This window comes from Chiloscyllium punctatum, chromosome 6 (genome assembly GCF_047496795.1).
Source record: "Chiloscyllium punctatum isolate Juve2018m chromosome 6, sChiPun1.3, whole genome shotgun sequence".
NCBI classification, from domain to species: Eukaryota; Metazoa; Chordata; class Chondrichthyes; order Orectolobiformes; family Hemiscylliidae; genus Chiloscyllium; species Chiloscyllium punctatum.
The window spans coordinates 41,065,036-41,082,438 of NC_092744.1; the positions used below are offsets into that span (position 1 = coordinate 41,065,036).

At 40.6% G+C, this 17,403-nt stretch overlaps 1 protein-coding gene across 1 annotated transcript in view; it reads left to right on the forward strand.

Annotated features, from left to right (window-relative positions):
* The window catches only part of LOC140478907 (arf-GAP with coiled-coil, ANK repeat and PH domain-containing protein 2-like), a 171,223-nt gene that overhangs the window by 78,624 nt on the left and 75,196 nt on the right, over window positions 1-17,403 (forward strand). Inside the window, exon 6 of the mRNA XM_072572528.1 lies at window positions 4,142-4,325. Within this exon, the coding sequence (XP_072428629.1) occupies window positions 4,142-4,325 (184 nt within the window). The remainder of the gene's footprint in view (window positions 1-4,141; window positions 4,326-17,403) is intronic.

A 17,403-nucleotide genomic window follows, 5' to 3' on the forward strand; every position in this document is an offset into this window, starting at 1 on the left:
AGAGGGGAAAAAGGAGGACTGTTACAGTGGATATAAGATATCTCAGAATATTAGCTTGCCCAATTTACTGTACATCAGCTTTTAGAAAAACCAGGGCATCTGCAACAAAAGGCCACACAATGCAAGTTCCTTAGAGTGTACCTAATGTATTCACTGTATTCTTGCTCAATTCACACTCTCTTAACCCAATATAGTTTTTAAATCTAACTACATTAAATCTTGGCCTTTTCTGTGATGGAAGTAATCCCAGCATTTCAGATTGATGTTTGTATCTGTAATTTTCTAACTCTTGGTATGTTTCTGGTGAATGTATATTGTATACTATTATGATGCATTTCCCATAATGGTTGTTCAGAATTGCACAGTTCGCTAATTAATGTTTTGTACAAATTTACTTTTTCTTGGCTCGTTCTCCTTGTTACCATTTTAAAATTTCATCTCTCCTCATTTTTTTTTCAAAGGATAGGTACTTTAAACCCATCGAGGTCACATTCACATACCTTATTTTTCTTGTTGAATCCATTAACTAACTTAATTAAGCTAGTTAATTATCAGCTTCCAAATGGTTGTTGAAAAATGCATTTTTAATTCACCACTATATTACTACTTTGCTGGTCTGATTTTTGTGAAGAAACTTCATCTAAAAACCCTTTTTTTGTTTAGATGTGCCGATGTATTATTATATTTTGAAATGAATACCTTAACATTATGATGACAAATTAGATGGTCATTTATTGCATTGCTGTTTGGGGGATCTTTGCCTGTTGGTTTTGTTTCCCTCCATTGGAGAGAGTTGGCGGAATGATGTTATCCAAAGATCCAGGTTAATGCTATGTCATGAGTTAAAATCACACCACAGCTGTTGGCAATTAAACTCAGTTTAAGTATTTGAAATTCTCAAACTTACCTGATGCAACAATGAAGGAAGTCAGCCAGCTGAAATAATTCCAGATCCACTGTGATGTGGTTGTCCTTTTAAATGCTATCTGAAATGGCCTGGTGAGCTGCTCATTTGTACCAAACTGCTGCAAAGTTAAATGAACTGACCAAAATTAGACAGGCTGCTAATAATAAAGGCAAACCCCTATCTGTTGATCCTGTAGAATCTTCATTAGTACCATCAGTTGGTATGTGTCAAAATTAAGATGAGCTGCTTCACAATCTGACATAGTCAAACACAAACATACCTCGCAGACAATGCCCGAGACACCACCAGTCAAAACCAGTCGCAGGGGCAGGATAAGTTCATCAGAGATGGTGAAGGGAGTTACATTGGGAATCTCATTTGAGAAGGTTCACCAACTTAGGCCAAACATCAGCAAGTGCTACCTAATATCTGTTGTTTGCCACCTATCCTCTGTGTGTTCAAAACCAGTTGAAAGGAGTACTGACTGGCAAAGTAACAGAGTCTATTCTGGATAATGGACTTAAATGTCCATTAAAGAGTTGCTCAGTAGCATCACTGCTGATCGAGCTGGCTGAGTTCAAAAGTACATCGCTCCCAGGCTGAGACTGCAGCAGGTAGGAAGGTACCACCAAATGGGAAAAATGTTCTTTATTTGTTCCTTGCCAATCTACTCCTCCGGGTAGGAGTGAAGATTCTACAGTAATTGTAGAGATGAAGTCTCAGCTTCATATTAAGCGAAGCCATATTGTGTTCTTTGGCATTATCTGTGTACGAAACAGGATAGATTTCAAACAGATCTAGTAACTCAACACACACTGTGACCCATCAACAACAGCAGTAGAATTACACATCATCGCAATCTATAACCTAAACAAAAACTGAAAGAACTGTGGATGCTGTAAATCAAACAAAAATGGAAATTGCTGGAAAGAGTTCTGAGGAAGGGTCGCTTGACCTGAAATATTAATTCTGATTTCTCTCCCCAGATGCTGGCAGACCTGCTGAGCTTTTCCAGCAATTTCTGTTTTGGTTTGTGACAATCTGTACCCTCTTTTGGTTGGCTTTTTCCTCTGCTCTATTATTACCAAATTCATCAATGTGGGAGATCGACCTTGTTTTAAGCAAGAGTGCAGCGGCGTATGCAAGGAGTAGCATTAGGCATATCTGAAATTGAAATGTGAACCTGGTGAAGCTACATGCAGGACTATTGCATTCCAAACATTGTAAATAGCTGTGTAAAAGGCAGATCTAAGATGTACAAAATGGATCAGATTTCAGCTCTGTAGCCCTGCCATGTCAAACTGAAAATGATGGTGGCAACTAAGCAACTATAAAGAGGATGTTCCATAAATATTGCCATCCTCCATGATTGGATAGTCCAGCACTTCTGTGCAAAACGGTTGCAAATGTTTTGGCTGACTATGTTCAGCCAGATTTGCCCATCCTGGTGGCTTCTGAGATCCACAGCACCAAAGTTGCCAATTTCCAGCCAGTTTACTCCACATGATTTCAAGCAATAGCAAAAGACACTGGATACTGCAAAGACAATGGACTTTGACAGCATTTCAGCAGTAACACTGGAAACTTGTGCTCCAGACCTAACTGAATCCCTAGCCTAGCCATGCCATTGCATCTGTACTGCAATGCTGACATCTACTCAACAATGTTGAAAGTTGCACAGGTGTGTCTAAAACAGTACAAATCAATTCTGCCACTAATGCCCATATTCTCAAAATACTTGTAGTAAGATAGTGGTGGAGTAGGGCTTCTGAACTCGGGGCTCGTTGGCTTTCCATTTTGTTATTGTTCTCTTTTATTGTACTTGCCGCTTGAAGTGCTTGCGCACCAACGTCATCGACAGTGGCAAGTGAGCCTAGCATGGACTCTTAGTGATGGCGTCAGAGGTGAGTTCCTGGCGGCTTCTGCTTCGAGGCGGTCCTAGCACCAACTCGTAGCTGCTGCACCAGCGCAAGTTCATGGAGGGGTGGCAGAAGTGAGTTTGGGCTCAGTATGAGACCTGTAGCTGCATTAACAAGGGCCCAAAGCAGACACATGGTGGCAGCAGAACATGATGCAGTACCCAATGGAATCAGTGCCATCTGCATTGGCAAGGTCCATTGAGGACTCATAGTGGTGATGGTGTTGATATAAGCGAGATGGTGCTAGAGAGTAGTGACTACAATTCAAGCAACTGCATGGCAAAGGGGACACATGCCTGGCCACCAGGTCCATAGCCCAAGGTGCAGTGCATAACAAGAAGGACTGTAAAGTTGAACAGTTTTCTTTATATCTTTTATTTTTCTGCCGTCATTTTCAACGTTTTGGTTGTTTTTGTGTTTTAAGATGACTCTGGAGAGTGGTGACACTATAGAAGACGTTCCACTGTATCTTGTAACAAAATGCATGTGACAATAAATAAATCTATCATCAACGAAGTGCTGTCAAATGGCAGTAAATCAGCAATAACTTATTGGCTGGCTGATCAGCTTGAGTTCTATCAAGGCCACTCAGCTGCTAACCTCATTACATCTTTGGTCCAAACATTGAGAAAGGAGTGGAACTTCAGAGGGGAGGTGAGAATAATGTCTGTGACATCGAAGAAGCATTTGACAGAGTATGGTATCAAAGCTGGAGAAAGTAGGAATTCATGGGGTGGGGGGAACTTTCCATCGTTTGGAATCATACAAAATGCAAAGAAAAATGGCTGTGATTATTGGAGATCTGTCACCTCAATCCAGATATCATTTCAGAAGTTACTCAGGTTAGTGACATCTACAGGTTGCATTGACATCCAGTCATCAGACATGTTTTGACAGCATTATTGAAATGTTTGAGTGTGCCACATTGAAAGATGAGGGCAGCAGCTACATGACAATACCCACCAGCTGCAAGTTTCTCTCCAAAGATACACACCATCCTAATTTGAAACTATATTGTGGTTCCTTCAGCCTTGCTAGGTCATGATCCTGGAACCTCCTTCCTAATAACACTGCAGGGATATCTAGTTCCCATGGACTGTAGCATTTCAACTAGGCACTCTTCATCTTCCGGAGGACAATTGGCTATCAGCATTAAATGTTGACCTAACTAGCTATGCCCATATCCTGCAAATAAAAAGAGAAGTTATAATAATACCTAAACTTTTAAACTGCATAATTATTGCTTAACACTTTCTAGGATTTCTTGACGTCATAAAAAGTGCAATTACAAGCTCCTTCTATTTATCTTTTTCAGGGATCTAAGAAAATTTAAAGATGTTAAAAAACAGTTTGACAAGGTCAGTGAAGAGAAAGAAAATGCATTAGTGAAAAATGCTCAAGTTCAAAGAAATAAGCAGCATGAAATGGAAGAAGCTACGAACATCCTAACAGCAACACGCAAGTGCTTTCGACATATAGCACTGGACTATGTTTTACAGGTATTGCCTAAAATAGAGTATTTCACTCATTTAAAGTATTTGATTTATTTTGAATTATTTAGAACTAAAGTATTAACCTTTTCTCCATCACTGCAACATCAGTAAAATAAAAATACATGAAGGCACTGCAACTGAGCATATCTTGTTTGTAACACAACTGATTTTTTAATTCAAACATTAGAATGCAAGTTGGTGTGATATTATATCTAACCTGAATATGGCCTACTACCTACCATATTTGTTTCTGTTTGCTTAGGACCAAAATTGTTGGCTTTAATGGAAGAGTTTGGCAAAGAGGTCGTCCGATCTGTGTAATGCTCTCTAGTGTAAACCAGATTGCATTCAAAGCAGTAAATAGAGTATGAAATAAATCACTGTTCCTCCTGGGAGGAGGGGGAGACAAAAGGGTATCTCTTATACTGATATGGAAAGGTACCATGGGAATGAGTTTTGAGCATTATTGAAGAAAGGATCAGATGTTGTGGATCAAATTTTTTTTTTTGGAATGTTGTTGGGCGGTGGGCGGGGGGGGGGGAAGAGGGTAACTGTTAGTAGCATCATGCACGAAGTAGTGAAAGTGGTGCAAGCTCTGGTTAGGACGTTAATGAGGAAATTATGACGAAATGAAGGTAGAGCTAGCTGAAGTGAACTAGACAGACAGATTAGCAGGAAAGTCAGTAAACAAGCAGTGGCAAACATTTTAAGGAGGTAATTCATGATTCCCAGAAAAAATATGTCCCAGTACATCTCTGGGACACCTGCACCAATCAACCACACCGCCCTGTGGCCCAACATTTTAACTTGCCCTCCCACTCTGCCGAGCGCATGGAGGTCCTGGGCCTCCTTCACCACCATTCCCTCACCACCCAACGCCTGGAGGAAGAACGCTTCATCTTCCATCTCTGAACACTTCAATGTGGACTTCAACAGTTTGCTCATTTCCCCTTCCCCCACCTCACCCCAGTTCAGCACTGTCCCCATGACTTGTCCTATCTTCTTATCTTCTTTTCCACTTATCCACTACGCCCTCCTGTCTGACCTATCACCTTCATCCACTCACCTATTGTACTGTTACTTTCTCCCCACCCCCACCCTCCTCTCATTTATCACTCCACCCTTCAGGCACTCTGCCTGTATTCCTGATGAAGGGCTTTTGCCCGAAACATTGATTTTACTGCTCCTCAGGTGCTGCCTGAACCGCTGTGCCTTTCTAGTACCTCTAATCCAGAATCTGGTTTCCAATATCTGCAGTCATTGTTTTTTTCCTAAAAGAAGGATAAACCAACCATGGTTCGCCAAGTAAGTGAAGGAGAGTGTAAAGTTAAAAGCAAAAGCAATAAAAGGAATCTGATAGCCACAAAGACTGGGATAAATTTAGAATCCAGTAAAGGAGGACTAAAGAAATAGTGAAAGTAAACTACAATGGCAAACTAGTGAAGAGCATAACAACTGGCAATAAGAGCATCTTTAAATGTATAACAAGAGGAGAGGTCAAAGTGAATGTAGGCCTGTGAAGATGAATCTGGAGAGATAGTAATGAGGAACAAGGAAATGGCGGTGTTTAGGCAGATATTTTTGCATCAGTATTTATGGTGAACAGTACTTTGAACATCCCATTAGTACCAAAGAATATAGGAGGTGAATTAAATACCATCACCATCACTAAAGAAACAGAATTAGACAAACTAATGGGGCTAAAAGCAGATAAATCCGCTGGCCTTTGATGGCTTGTCTCCTATTTGGAACTCCCACAAAGAGAACCCATGGCTCTGGGTTAGAGAGAAAGGAGTAAGAGGAGAAATCTGAGAAATGGAATGGGCATAGCCAAGGGCCTTGTTTACTTCATTGGGGAAGAACTCTCAGTAAGCATAAAGGGAGGGAATACCAGAAGTTCATTTCTTTGCAACCTTTAATTAGACTGAATAGCCTTCAAGTCTGTTTGCCATTTCCTTGCATAGCACTGTCCAAAGCAAATTTTCATTTTTCTAAACTAAAGCATCTGAATTCCGTTGGAATTTGTAACAAGTAATGCACTCATTACTTGTTATAAATGCAAACACTATTTATTTATTCAAATGCTACTGTAGAAAATTGATGTATAGCATTTAAACGTTAGTTCATTATTAAGGAATGCAACAGTTTTTTTTGTCAGAAGGAACCTATACTATTTTAAAACTGTTTTATAATGGCTGTCTCCTATGTAATTCCTGACATATAAAATTAACAAGAATCAATTTGTAAGTACTAAACTCTTATAAAAGCTGCAGGAAATGATTCCATTTTACCACAGGTAAATGTATGGAAAAGTGGGAGTATTTTGTAGATTAAGCAGGGTCATGAATGGGGGCAGTTCTTTTTTGATTCTGAAGATTTGGAAAATCTCGCTTTTTGTGTTGTGGCATTGTAAATGAGTTTAGCAATTTGTTAAAGAACTGCTGATGTAGAAAATCAGCATTTATTAACCATCAGTGAGTTGCCATTTGGTTATGCTGTTTTGCATCAAGTAGACTAATCCACAGTTCATAAAGTTATGTCCAGCAGCTGTTATCTCTTGAGATATTTCTATGATGCATTGCATCATAAGGTACTACAACTTAATGCAGAAATTAATTTTTCGAAGGTCAGTGATTTCATCTTGTATTAGTGGTAAAGCCCATGAAGTATCATTTGTGAAAATATCATTTTTTTTACATTGAGGATTTCATGGAATCATAGAATCCCTATAGTGTGGAAGCAGGTGTTCGGCCCATTGTGTCCACAACGACCTCTCTGAAGACCATACCACCCTAACCAACCATCCTACTCTATTCCTGTTACTTGTATCTCCCATGCTAACCCACTAGCTTGCACATCCCTGGACACTCTAGGCAATTTAGAATGGGAGGAAACCAGACAACCTGGAAGAAACCCACACAAACACTGGGAGAATGTGCAAACCCCACACAGTCACCCTAGGGTGGAATCCAACTCAGATCCTTGGTGCTGTGAGGCAGCAGTGCTAACCACTGAGCCACTGTGCTGCTCATTTATTTGATACTGTTGTTTACCAGTGTTTGTTTAGAATAGTATTATGCTTCAGTAGTATTAACATTTGCTTTCTGAAAGCCATAGGGAGAAATTTGCTCCTCCTTTGTTGGTTTAGCCATCACTAGCAACCCAAAAAGTGCTGGTTCCTGAAATCCATATGAAACCTAAAGCATATTTTTTATACTTATTTTTATTGAAAATTTAACATGTTTTTACAAGTTTACAAAAGAAAACTAAAAAAGAACCCAAGTGTAAACATTGATATACAGTTAAATCTTAAATAAATGCTAACCAAAATCTATCAAACAAGAAAAAAAGAAATACCAAGAGAAAAAAAAGACAAAACTCAACTAAACTTACAACTAACCAGAGTGTATGATTAAAATTCTTACATTATTCAAGAGAAAAAAAACCAACGCATAACACATAAATTGAGCAGCGATATACATGCTCGGAATGTGTTAACATCAGATCATAACATAACCTGTATTTATCCAAAACATCCCAAGCATAGAGCATATAAAATTCACAAAAATAAAAGCTCTTTAGTACATTCAGATCAATATAATAAAAAAAAATCTATATTTCTAAATAGTAAAAAAAGGTATAAAACGTATTTAAACGGAGATCTTCCCCCTTATTCCCAGGGGGCATCACTTCCTTTCCAAAAAACCCATCATAACCTCTCCCAACCAGTGCCCCACCCTTGACCCAGGCACCTCATGATAGGATAAAGAAAATTCAAGTATACTACTGAACTAGAACTAACAATGAGTACTCTATCCCCCACTGCACGCTCCCCCCCCCCCCCCCCCCCCCCCCCCCCCCGCCCACACCAACACCTGGATATATTTGGTAATGTTAATACCATATATGACTTTAAAATTACAGTCTCAGCAAATAGTAATTAAATATATTAATACAAAATAACAGGAAAACAACCCCGCTCTCAAGGACAAAGATAAAATAAGATAAGGTAGCCACCTTTCTTCCCCCCCCCCCCCCCCCATCTACATCAACTAGACCCCCTTTAAAAATGGGGGAAAGAAAGTTGCTAAGTAAAGGATGAATAAATAAACCCTTCCTTCCACCCCCCGGAGATAATATTAAACATTAAAGTAATGAAAGGAAAAAAAAGGGGAGGGTAAACCGGGATGGGGGTAGGGCAAAACAACAACAATTACCTCTTTTATAATTTATCTAAGAGAGTCCAGAAGTTCCTTGGCCTTCTCCGGTGATCCGAAGTTAAACACGGACCCTTCATGGCTGAAGCGTAGTATAGCTTGGTAGCGCAGGGAGTATTGAATGTTTAAATCCCTTAAATGCTTCTTTGCTTTATCAAACGCCTTCCTCTTTCGGACCAAAGCTGGGGAAAAGCCCTGAAATAACATAATCTTGGATCCTTTATAAGTCATGGCTTGGGGATCTTTCCCAAGATTTCTGGAGGCTTCCAAAAGCATCTGCCTCACCTTTATAGCTCTGCAGCCGGAACAGGACTGGAAGCTGGTTCGAGCTGAGCCCGCGTATTGCAACCCGGTAGGCCCATTCTACCCTTACCTGGCCTGATCCAGCCTCCAGATTCAATAACTGCGGAAGCCACTGTTCAAGAAACCTTGTGAGCTGGCCTCCTCCTTCCTGTTCGGAAGGCCCAGCAAACGAATATTTTTTCGACTACCTCAAGAATCTGCTGAGAATGAATTCCATCGACTTCGGGACTCTTCAATGAAAGCATTGATCTTCGCATCGAATTTGGAGATTATTTCCGCGAGGCTCACCCCGGAGTAAGTCCCCCGGGGTGACTGCAGATGCCTCTGCTGCAGCTGGGGGAGGGGTTCCTGCTTGCTGAGAACTGTGGGCTCCTTTCCCCGAGTCATTTTTACAGGAGACTGAACAGTTTAAATTTAGTACTGAACCACTAATTACATTAAGTAAAAATTATTTTTAATTGATTTGGTGAGTGTGGTGGAGGAGGGTGGCCCACTTTGCCTAGGTCTTGGGAGGAGCACTACAGACTCAGACTTGCTGAGTTGCTGCCATCTTGGATCTCCCCTAAAGCATATTTAACCTCTTTGGCCAGTTAACATTTTTTCAGGTGTAAAAAAAAATCTTATGAGGATTATTGTTAACTCATTTGGCAGAGTTAAAAACCATACAACACTAGCTTATAGCCCAATGGGTTTACTTGGAAGTACTAGCTTTCGGAGCGCTGCTCCTTCATCAGGTGGTTGTGAAGTATAAGATCATAAGACACAGAATGTATAGCAAAAGTTTACAATATGATTTAACTGAAATTATATGTTGAAAAAGACATGGATTGTTTAAGTCTCCTTTTTTAGAATGAACATGTTGGTTCAGTTTCAGGATTTAATAAAAATTTCTCTTATTTATATTGAAAAAGTGATGGAACATGTACATTGAGAATACATTTATTAATCACAGAACTGTTAGCTTAGATGAAATAGCCTGAAGTCTTGATTAAATAAGCATGCTTATTATACACAGCAGTCACACTGGGAAAATGCCTGGAATTTCTGCAGTGTTTCTTCAATGTTGGCAGAAATTGAGTGCAAATCTTCGAGAAACAGCATAAGCAGATGTTCACACTGTTTTCTGTTGATGTATCCATGTGTGTTTAAAAGAATAACTGCAAAAAAGCCTATCTTAAAATTCCATGATTTATGAAAGTGAGAGGTTCTCAAGAGATCAGCATATTCCAGTCTCTTTTGGAGTGTATCCACTTTCCCATGACATTGCTCATGGGTAGTCCAAGGCTTTGTGTATTCGTTTTCTCATTTTTATCCCGTTCCTTAATTTGATTGTTGCTTCAGAATAAGAGTACTGTTTTTAAGAAATAAAGTATTCTGTTAAGTACACCCAGAATTCTAGAGTTTAAAGGAACAAACTGTAGAGTTTCAAGATACTGCAACGTTAATAGTCCTAGGCTGAAATTCTATTTCTTCTGTTGCCAAGAGGTATGGTGTGAGAGCTTCAGTATAGGAGACCAACATCTGAAGTGCTTCCTGTCTCATCAAGACCTGAATCACTTAGACTTTCGTGTCAATGTGAATTTGAAATTACTTTGCATTGGTACAAGTGTTTCAGTACAATGTTAGTAATTTATAAATTGTTGATTTTAATCTTTTATAGCTTTTGTTTCTCCTCATTTCTCAGCATTGTACTTAAATTTTGATTTTGAACTTCAGTTTTGTCTTTTCACTATCAATCTTTCCCTTTTTATTAATTCTTTTGCTTTCTGTTTTGTTGTTTTATCTTTGTGACTTGTTATTTTCTGTACTTTCAGCCATGTCGCCAAAAATGCTGATTTCATCATTGAGCAGCAAAAAAACCCAGTAAAGATTGCAGAGTAGCTCTTAGCTGAGGAAATGGCACATGCACTATGGAAAATGGAAATTGAATCCAAAGTCTTCCTTAAACTTATTTTGCATTTTTTTAAAGCAGTAAAGTGCATTACTGTTCTTTTTAACCTGTTTTCTGCAGGGTTTTTTAAAACTCCACTGTCATGTTTACTAAAGATGCACACATCAGCACAGACACAGAAAGACTTACATGACCTATAGACATGTTGAATGTGAGATATATAACAATGAACCCTTCTCCCTCTCTGGGTATCTCCATTTCCTCCAAGCTGGTTTTGGCATAGAAAACAACATATATTTAATTACTTTTACCAGAAAATAGCTTGTTACGCTAAAGTCTTTTTCTATCAGATTAAGTGTTTTTTTTAAGAGGGAACTAATTGACTCGGCAAAATGGCGGCGATTTTGTAGAACTGCTGTGGACAGCTCTGCCTAACAGCCAAGGCATACTGGTGTCTTTTGCCATCTCTGGCCAACTTATGTGGTGGAATTATTATTTTAAAACCTCAGATGTCACCTATTTGTTAATATTTGGGAGTGGGAAGGATGCCAGAGGGAAAAAGAGCAAACAAACAGCAGCAGGGAGGACACTCCCCTGCAGCACCTACCACACCAGAGACTGCAGCAGCAGCAACCTCTCCTGAACCCCCCGGGGACCTGACACACTCATAGGAATTGGCTGCGGCGATGGAGAGACTTACCTTGAAAGTTGGGCTGCGATTGAGGAGATCAGTGGGGAGATTCGTGCCAAGTATAACCTATCGCAGCCATCCTGCAGAAGCGTGAGCAGGAGATAGAGGGCCTCTGGGAGCAGCTGGAGGAGGTGGAGGATCGAACTAAGGCCTTGGAAGCTGCGATGGAGTCCTCATCCAGTCAGATCCAGGTGCTGGAGCGAGAGGCACGGGCCTCGCGAAACCATATTGACGACCTCGAAAATCGAGGTCAGAGGATAAATCTCCGAATTGTCAGGCTCCCTGAAGGTGAGCAGCCAGTTAACTTCTTTGAAAACTAGCTGTTAAAGTTTTTGGGCCTTCACATAGAGTCCAGCAGGCGACAGATTGAAAGGGCTTATTGGGTTACAGTGCACAGGTCAGGGTTTGGCAAAGATGTTTGTGTTGCAGCGCCCCTGCTCGGTCCTAATACACTTCCATTCATATAAGGACAAGCAAAAAGCCATAAAAGCTTCCAGATCCCTGGGAAAAGATCAGCAGGCACTGCTGTACAAGGGGTCAAAAATCATGTTTTTTTCCAGGATTTCTCAACAGCTGTAATTCAAAAGAGGAAGTTATTTGAAATTAAGAGGCTGAGTAACCTGCACATCCAGTACTCCATGAGATACCCTGCAGTGCTTCGTTTCAGCCACGAGGACTCAGTTTATACATTTGACTCAGCAGATAAAGCTAAAAACTTTGTGGACGCTTTAAAATAGACTGATTGGCCTGAAGAATACGGTTAATGTTTGTTCTCTTTTCTATCTTTCCCATGTTTTCTCTTCTTTTTTTTAATTCCTTTCTTTATCCCTAATAATTTCCTTTTTTGTAAAGGGGATAAACACCTTGGAATAAGTTGTCCCTTTTTTTTATTAACTGGACTTTCTGATGGGAATTTTTTGTGAATGTTCTTTGTTGCCTCTTCCCCTTTTTTTTTGTTTGTTCTGTTTCTTTTAGTCACAAGTAGGGGTGACATGAAGCCAGGGATGGGTGGAGTGCTCATCCTGACTTTGTCTTTTTTCTGTTGATTTAAGGATCATCTCGTTTTTTTTCTGGCCTAAGGCTGGGGTACAGTCCGGGTTTGAGGGAGCTGTGAAGGAGGGGATGGGTAGGGTGAGTGCCCCCTATGGGCAGGGGAAAGAATCTTCCATTCAAGGTTTTATAGTTGATTTTCTTTGTGGTTTTTTTTAGTAGTGTTTACAGTTATGATAGAATAGTTTTTTGTGTGTATAGTTTTTCAATTCTGAGTCTTTATTTACTTGCGCTCGGCACTTTGTAAGTAGGTTTCTCCCTCCAAGGGGTTCAAGGGTGTCTGAAAGGGGATATGGCTAAGTTTCTTATTAAATGGTGCACCTGGAACATTAAGGGAAGTCATTCGCCTGTTAAAAGGAAAAAAAAGTGCTTTCTAGCCTTAAGAGTAAAAGGGTTGATATCGCTTTGTTGCAGGAAACCCATCTTGATGATGGGGAACACCTTAAATTACAACAGGGGGGTTATGACCAGGTTTTTTTTCCATCCTTTACTACTAAAAGTAGGGGAGTGGCAGCACTTATCCAGAAAAATCTGCCGTTCACATTATTAGAGCAGGTGAAAGATGAGCAGGGACGGTTTGTGATACATGGGGAAGAATAGGGCATTTTAAATGTCTACTGCCCTCCAGCACATCCCCTCAAATTTTTGATTAGTGTTTTCTCTAAGTTGAGTGCTGTTGGAACATGGCACATTATTATAGGGGGGGACTTTTAATTGTCTTTTGGATCAGACAGTGGACAGGTTGCCTTGTGGGCCCCCAACTATTTCTTCGCAAGCCAAGCAGGTGGTTGACTTGTGCGAGGAGTTGGGCTGGTGGATATTTGGAGATGTCTTCACCCTACCGGCAGGCACTTCACCTTTTTTTCAAACCCACATAAATGTCACACGAGGATTGACCTCCTTCTGGCTCCCTCTGGATTTGATTATGGGTTGTAAAATTGGGAATATAGCTATCTCTGATCACACGGCGGTATATTTGGAGGTTAAGGCCAAGAGTGAAGGGCTAGGTTTGCGGCACTGGTGTTTGGACCCTTTTCTCCTGAAGGATTCCAAATTTGTGGAATACTTTTTGAAGGAGTTTCAGGAATTCTTGACTATCAACTCAGGCAAGGCTAGTAGTCCGTTTATGCTGTGGGAGACTGCTAAGGCCTTTGCTAGGGGATTAGCTATTTCCTATTCGGCTAGCTGGAAATGACAGGAGGAACAGCAGTGTCTACTTGAGACGCAGTTGAAAGCCACCGAGGTGGCACATTTTGCTACGGTGGATCATTTTGACTAAGCTATGGTGGATCACAGCTCTCCGGGCTGCCTTGAATTCGATACTGACACAAAACGCAAAGAAAGAACTTGCTTTTGCCAGAAAAAGGCTTTTCGAATATGGGGATAGGCCAGGGAAGTATTTGGCGTCCCTGACTAGGAAAAAACGTGCTCCCTAATCCATTACTGCAATAAGAGACAGTGCCAGGGTCCTTGCATACAATGCTAAAAAGATTAATGAGGCTTTTCGGAGCTTTTATTCTGAATTGCATCAGTCTGAAGGTTGCGAAGACAGGAGTGCTAAAATGGAGACTTTTTTTAAGAACCTGGACCTCCCAGGGGTCACTGGCAGGGTTCCAATACCTAGGCATTTTTTTGTTACTCCCAAGTTTGATCTGTTATTTTGGACTAAGTTTGCTCACTTGCTCGACAATATTAAGCAAGATCTCCAGAGATGGGAGGCTCTTCCAATTTCATGGCTGGGCCGCATATCTCTCATTAAGGTGAATGTTCTTCCTCGTTTGCTTTATCCCATGCGTGTGCTCCCTATAATGTTTCCCAGGTCAATGCTACGGAAGCTTATGGGGTGGTTTGGTTCCTTGGCATCATGGGCGGCCCCTCATCAAACTTACTAAATTGCAGTTGCATCAAGGAGGGGGAGGAGTTGATTTCCCAGACATCAGAAAGATCAATTGAGTTCCCTGCTGTCCTTTGTCTATGATTGGGTAGGTAACGATCCAAACTCAATATGGCCGGATATTGAAGCCTCCCAAGCAAAGTGCCGTCTTATTAACCTATTGTTCATGGACAAAATGAGGACAGTTACGGACCACTACCAGAATGCCATTGTCATTAGTACAGTCAAGGCATGGAGGGCGATGCGTCAGAGTGAGGGTTGTTTATCCAAGACATTGCCACTTTAACCTATAGTAGGCATGCCAGGATTCCGACCAGGGAAGATGGACTCAGGGTTCAAACTATGGGCAGTGAGAGGAGTTTCTAGTTTGGGCGACTTGTTTGAGGGGGAGGTTATGATGTCTTTTGAACAACTGAGCTGCAAATACGGGTTACCCAGCAGAGACCTTTTCCGTTTTTCTTTTCATGTTAGGTATTTCATCCAGCAGAAGACTATGCTTCTCACTAAGCCCTATAAGCCCGATACAGAGAGGTTGTTGCTATGTTCCACAAATACCCTTTCGGTTAGTGCCCTCTATTGCCTGCTGAGTGGCAGGGCCTGGTAGGATGTTAACTGGTTATGAGAGGTCTGGGTGCAAGAGCGAGGCGTGGAGATCTCTTCTGAAACATGAGAGAACATATAGGAGAATGCTCAAAAGATCTCAATCTGTAATAGGACATGCGCTACGCAGTTAAAAGGACTGCACAGGACTCATCTGGCACCAGACCGTCTGGCAAAGTTTTAAAAAAGGGGCATCTTCAGTGTGCCACAAATGCAAAATAAGTATTGGTACTCTTACCCATTGCTTCTGGACATGCCACAGGCTCCTTGTTTATTGGAGCACTGTGGCGGGAGATATAGGGAGGGTATTGAGGATTGAAGTCAAAGTAGACCTGATATCTCTCCTCTTAGATCTGCCAAATTTACCACCTTTAGACTGGCATGGGAAGAAACTATTTAATATTCTTGCATACTGTGCATGGAAGAACATTCTGATGAATTGGGTGTCTGAGAACCCGCTGGGATGGCAGAAATTAATTATGGAGCACATTCCCTTGGACTTTTTTACAACATGATGCACCACACAACAGTCCATTTTTATAAGACATGGCAGCCCTACTTGAGTTATTTGGATATAGATTTGTCAGTTATCCTAACTAAGGCGTTTGTCTAACCGGGTTGGTTAGATTTGTCAAGCCCTAGGCCCTGGAGGGAGTCTCCTGAGTTAATACGGGTATATATATATATATTATATATACAATACTCCTGTTCCCTTTTTGGGAGCTTTGCGCTGAGCATGGCGGTTCTGTATTTTGTGTTTTTTTTTGCATTTTTTTGGTGTTGCTTTGCACAGTGTTGGGGTTTGTTTTGTATAATAGGGTAGGTTAGTAGTTCGTAGACAGTAGTTGTATTGTAATTTGTTTTATAATTGACAACTGAGATTGTGTGAATGTAGGATGAGAGAGCTTGGACAGTGGTTTGAAAAAAGCTGACCCAGAATAAAGGGCAGACATTTGAGGAGAAGGATGAGGAAGGTGGGAATTTGTGGTGATATATGATGCAGTGCCAACAAAAAAACAAGGGATGTTGAAAACCATGGTGCTGGTTGAAGCAAATATCAGAGGTTGTGGCAACACAAGTACAACCTGCAGTATGAAAGCAGGTGATTGCATTTGGCTCCTGAACTTGTTTTCCAGTTCAAATCAAATCACTTGGGGGCGATAAATATAGTTACCAAGGTTGAACGTAAACCCAAAAAATACTCAAGAAACTCAGCAGGTCTGGCAGCGTCTTAGGAGAGGGAAATGGATTTAATGTCCTGATATAACTTTTTTTCCAAGCTTCAGCACTTTGTCTTTATTGCAATACTTTGGTTTTATTAAATGGACACCATCCATTGTAAATGTTGAATTGACAACTGAAAAGCAGCTTGTGGTTAGCTGGTGGCACTTCTAAATTTAAAGAAATTTCAATCGGCCCAAGAAGCAGAATATAAGTGCCTTCTGATTTTTTGATCTGCAGGTGCCAATTCAGTCTCTTGTTGGGCTCTTTTCAAGTAATCTTTAATGGTTATATCTTAGTGTATAAGTAAAAGAGTTGGATTTTGCCTTTAAAATAAATGAGCAAACTTTAAAAATCTGTCAAGGATCATCTTGGTCAGTGGGGAGGTCAAGTATTGCCAGTTCTGTTTCAGAAAAAGCATTGTTAATTGACTGCTTACTTAACAATTTTCTAGTTGGCTAAATTGTTAGGTTTGTATTTAACATGGATTTGGTTATCTGTGCTTCCATGAAGGTCCTAGTGTTTAATCAATTAGATGCGTCAGGTGTGCCATGCATTCATCTGACAGTCTTTAGGAGGACTTAGTCAGTTCTAGTTGACTGTGATGTTTAATCTAATCTGTTAGTCTTGCCTATACTGTTAACATCCACATAATTTGTTTTAGCCTGGTAGCTCTTTGGAGATATTGTGAATAAAGTTATAGCTCCAACAAAGAAGAATGTGATTTCTTGCATCCGACTTGAGTTATTTGATGTCCTGAGCTCTATGCTAATAAAGATTGAATAAATGTTTAAGCTTTCTTGGGATGCTGGCTAGGGAAGCATTTACTGTCAATCCTTAATTGTCCTTGAGAAGGCTGTCATGGGCCATCTCTTTGAACTGCTGCAATCCATCTGGTGTACATATCCTCACAAGGTTGTTGGGGGGTGGAGGTGTTGGGATTCACAGATTTTTGATGTGACTACATTGAATGAATAGCCCAAATCAGGATGATATGAGGCTTGGAGGGGAATTTGCAGATCCTGGTGGTTTTTCCATGTATTTGCTGCCCACCTCTTCCTGGATAGTAGTTGTCATGGACTTGGAAAGTACTGTTAGTGACTTGTTGCACTGTTTCTTGTAAATGGTACACACTTCGAACTGTCATTATTGTGAGGAGTGAATGTTGAAAATGTTAAAAGGGATGTCAGTCAATCAGGCAGCTTTGCCCTGCATGG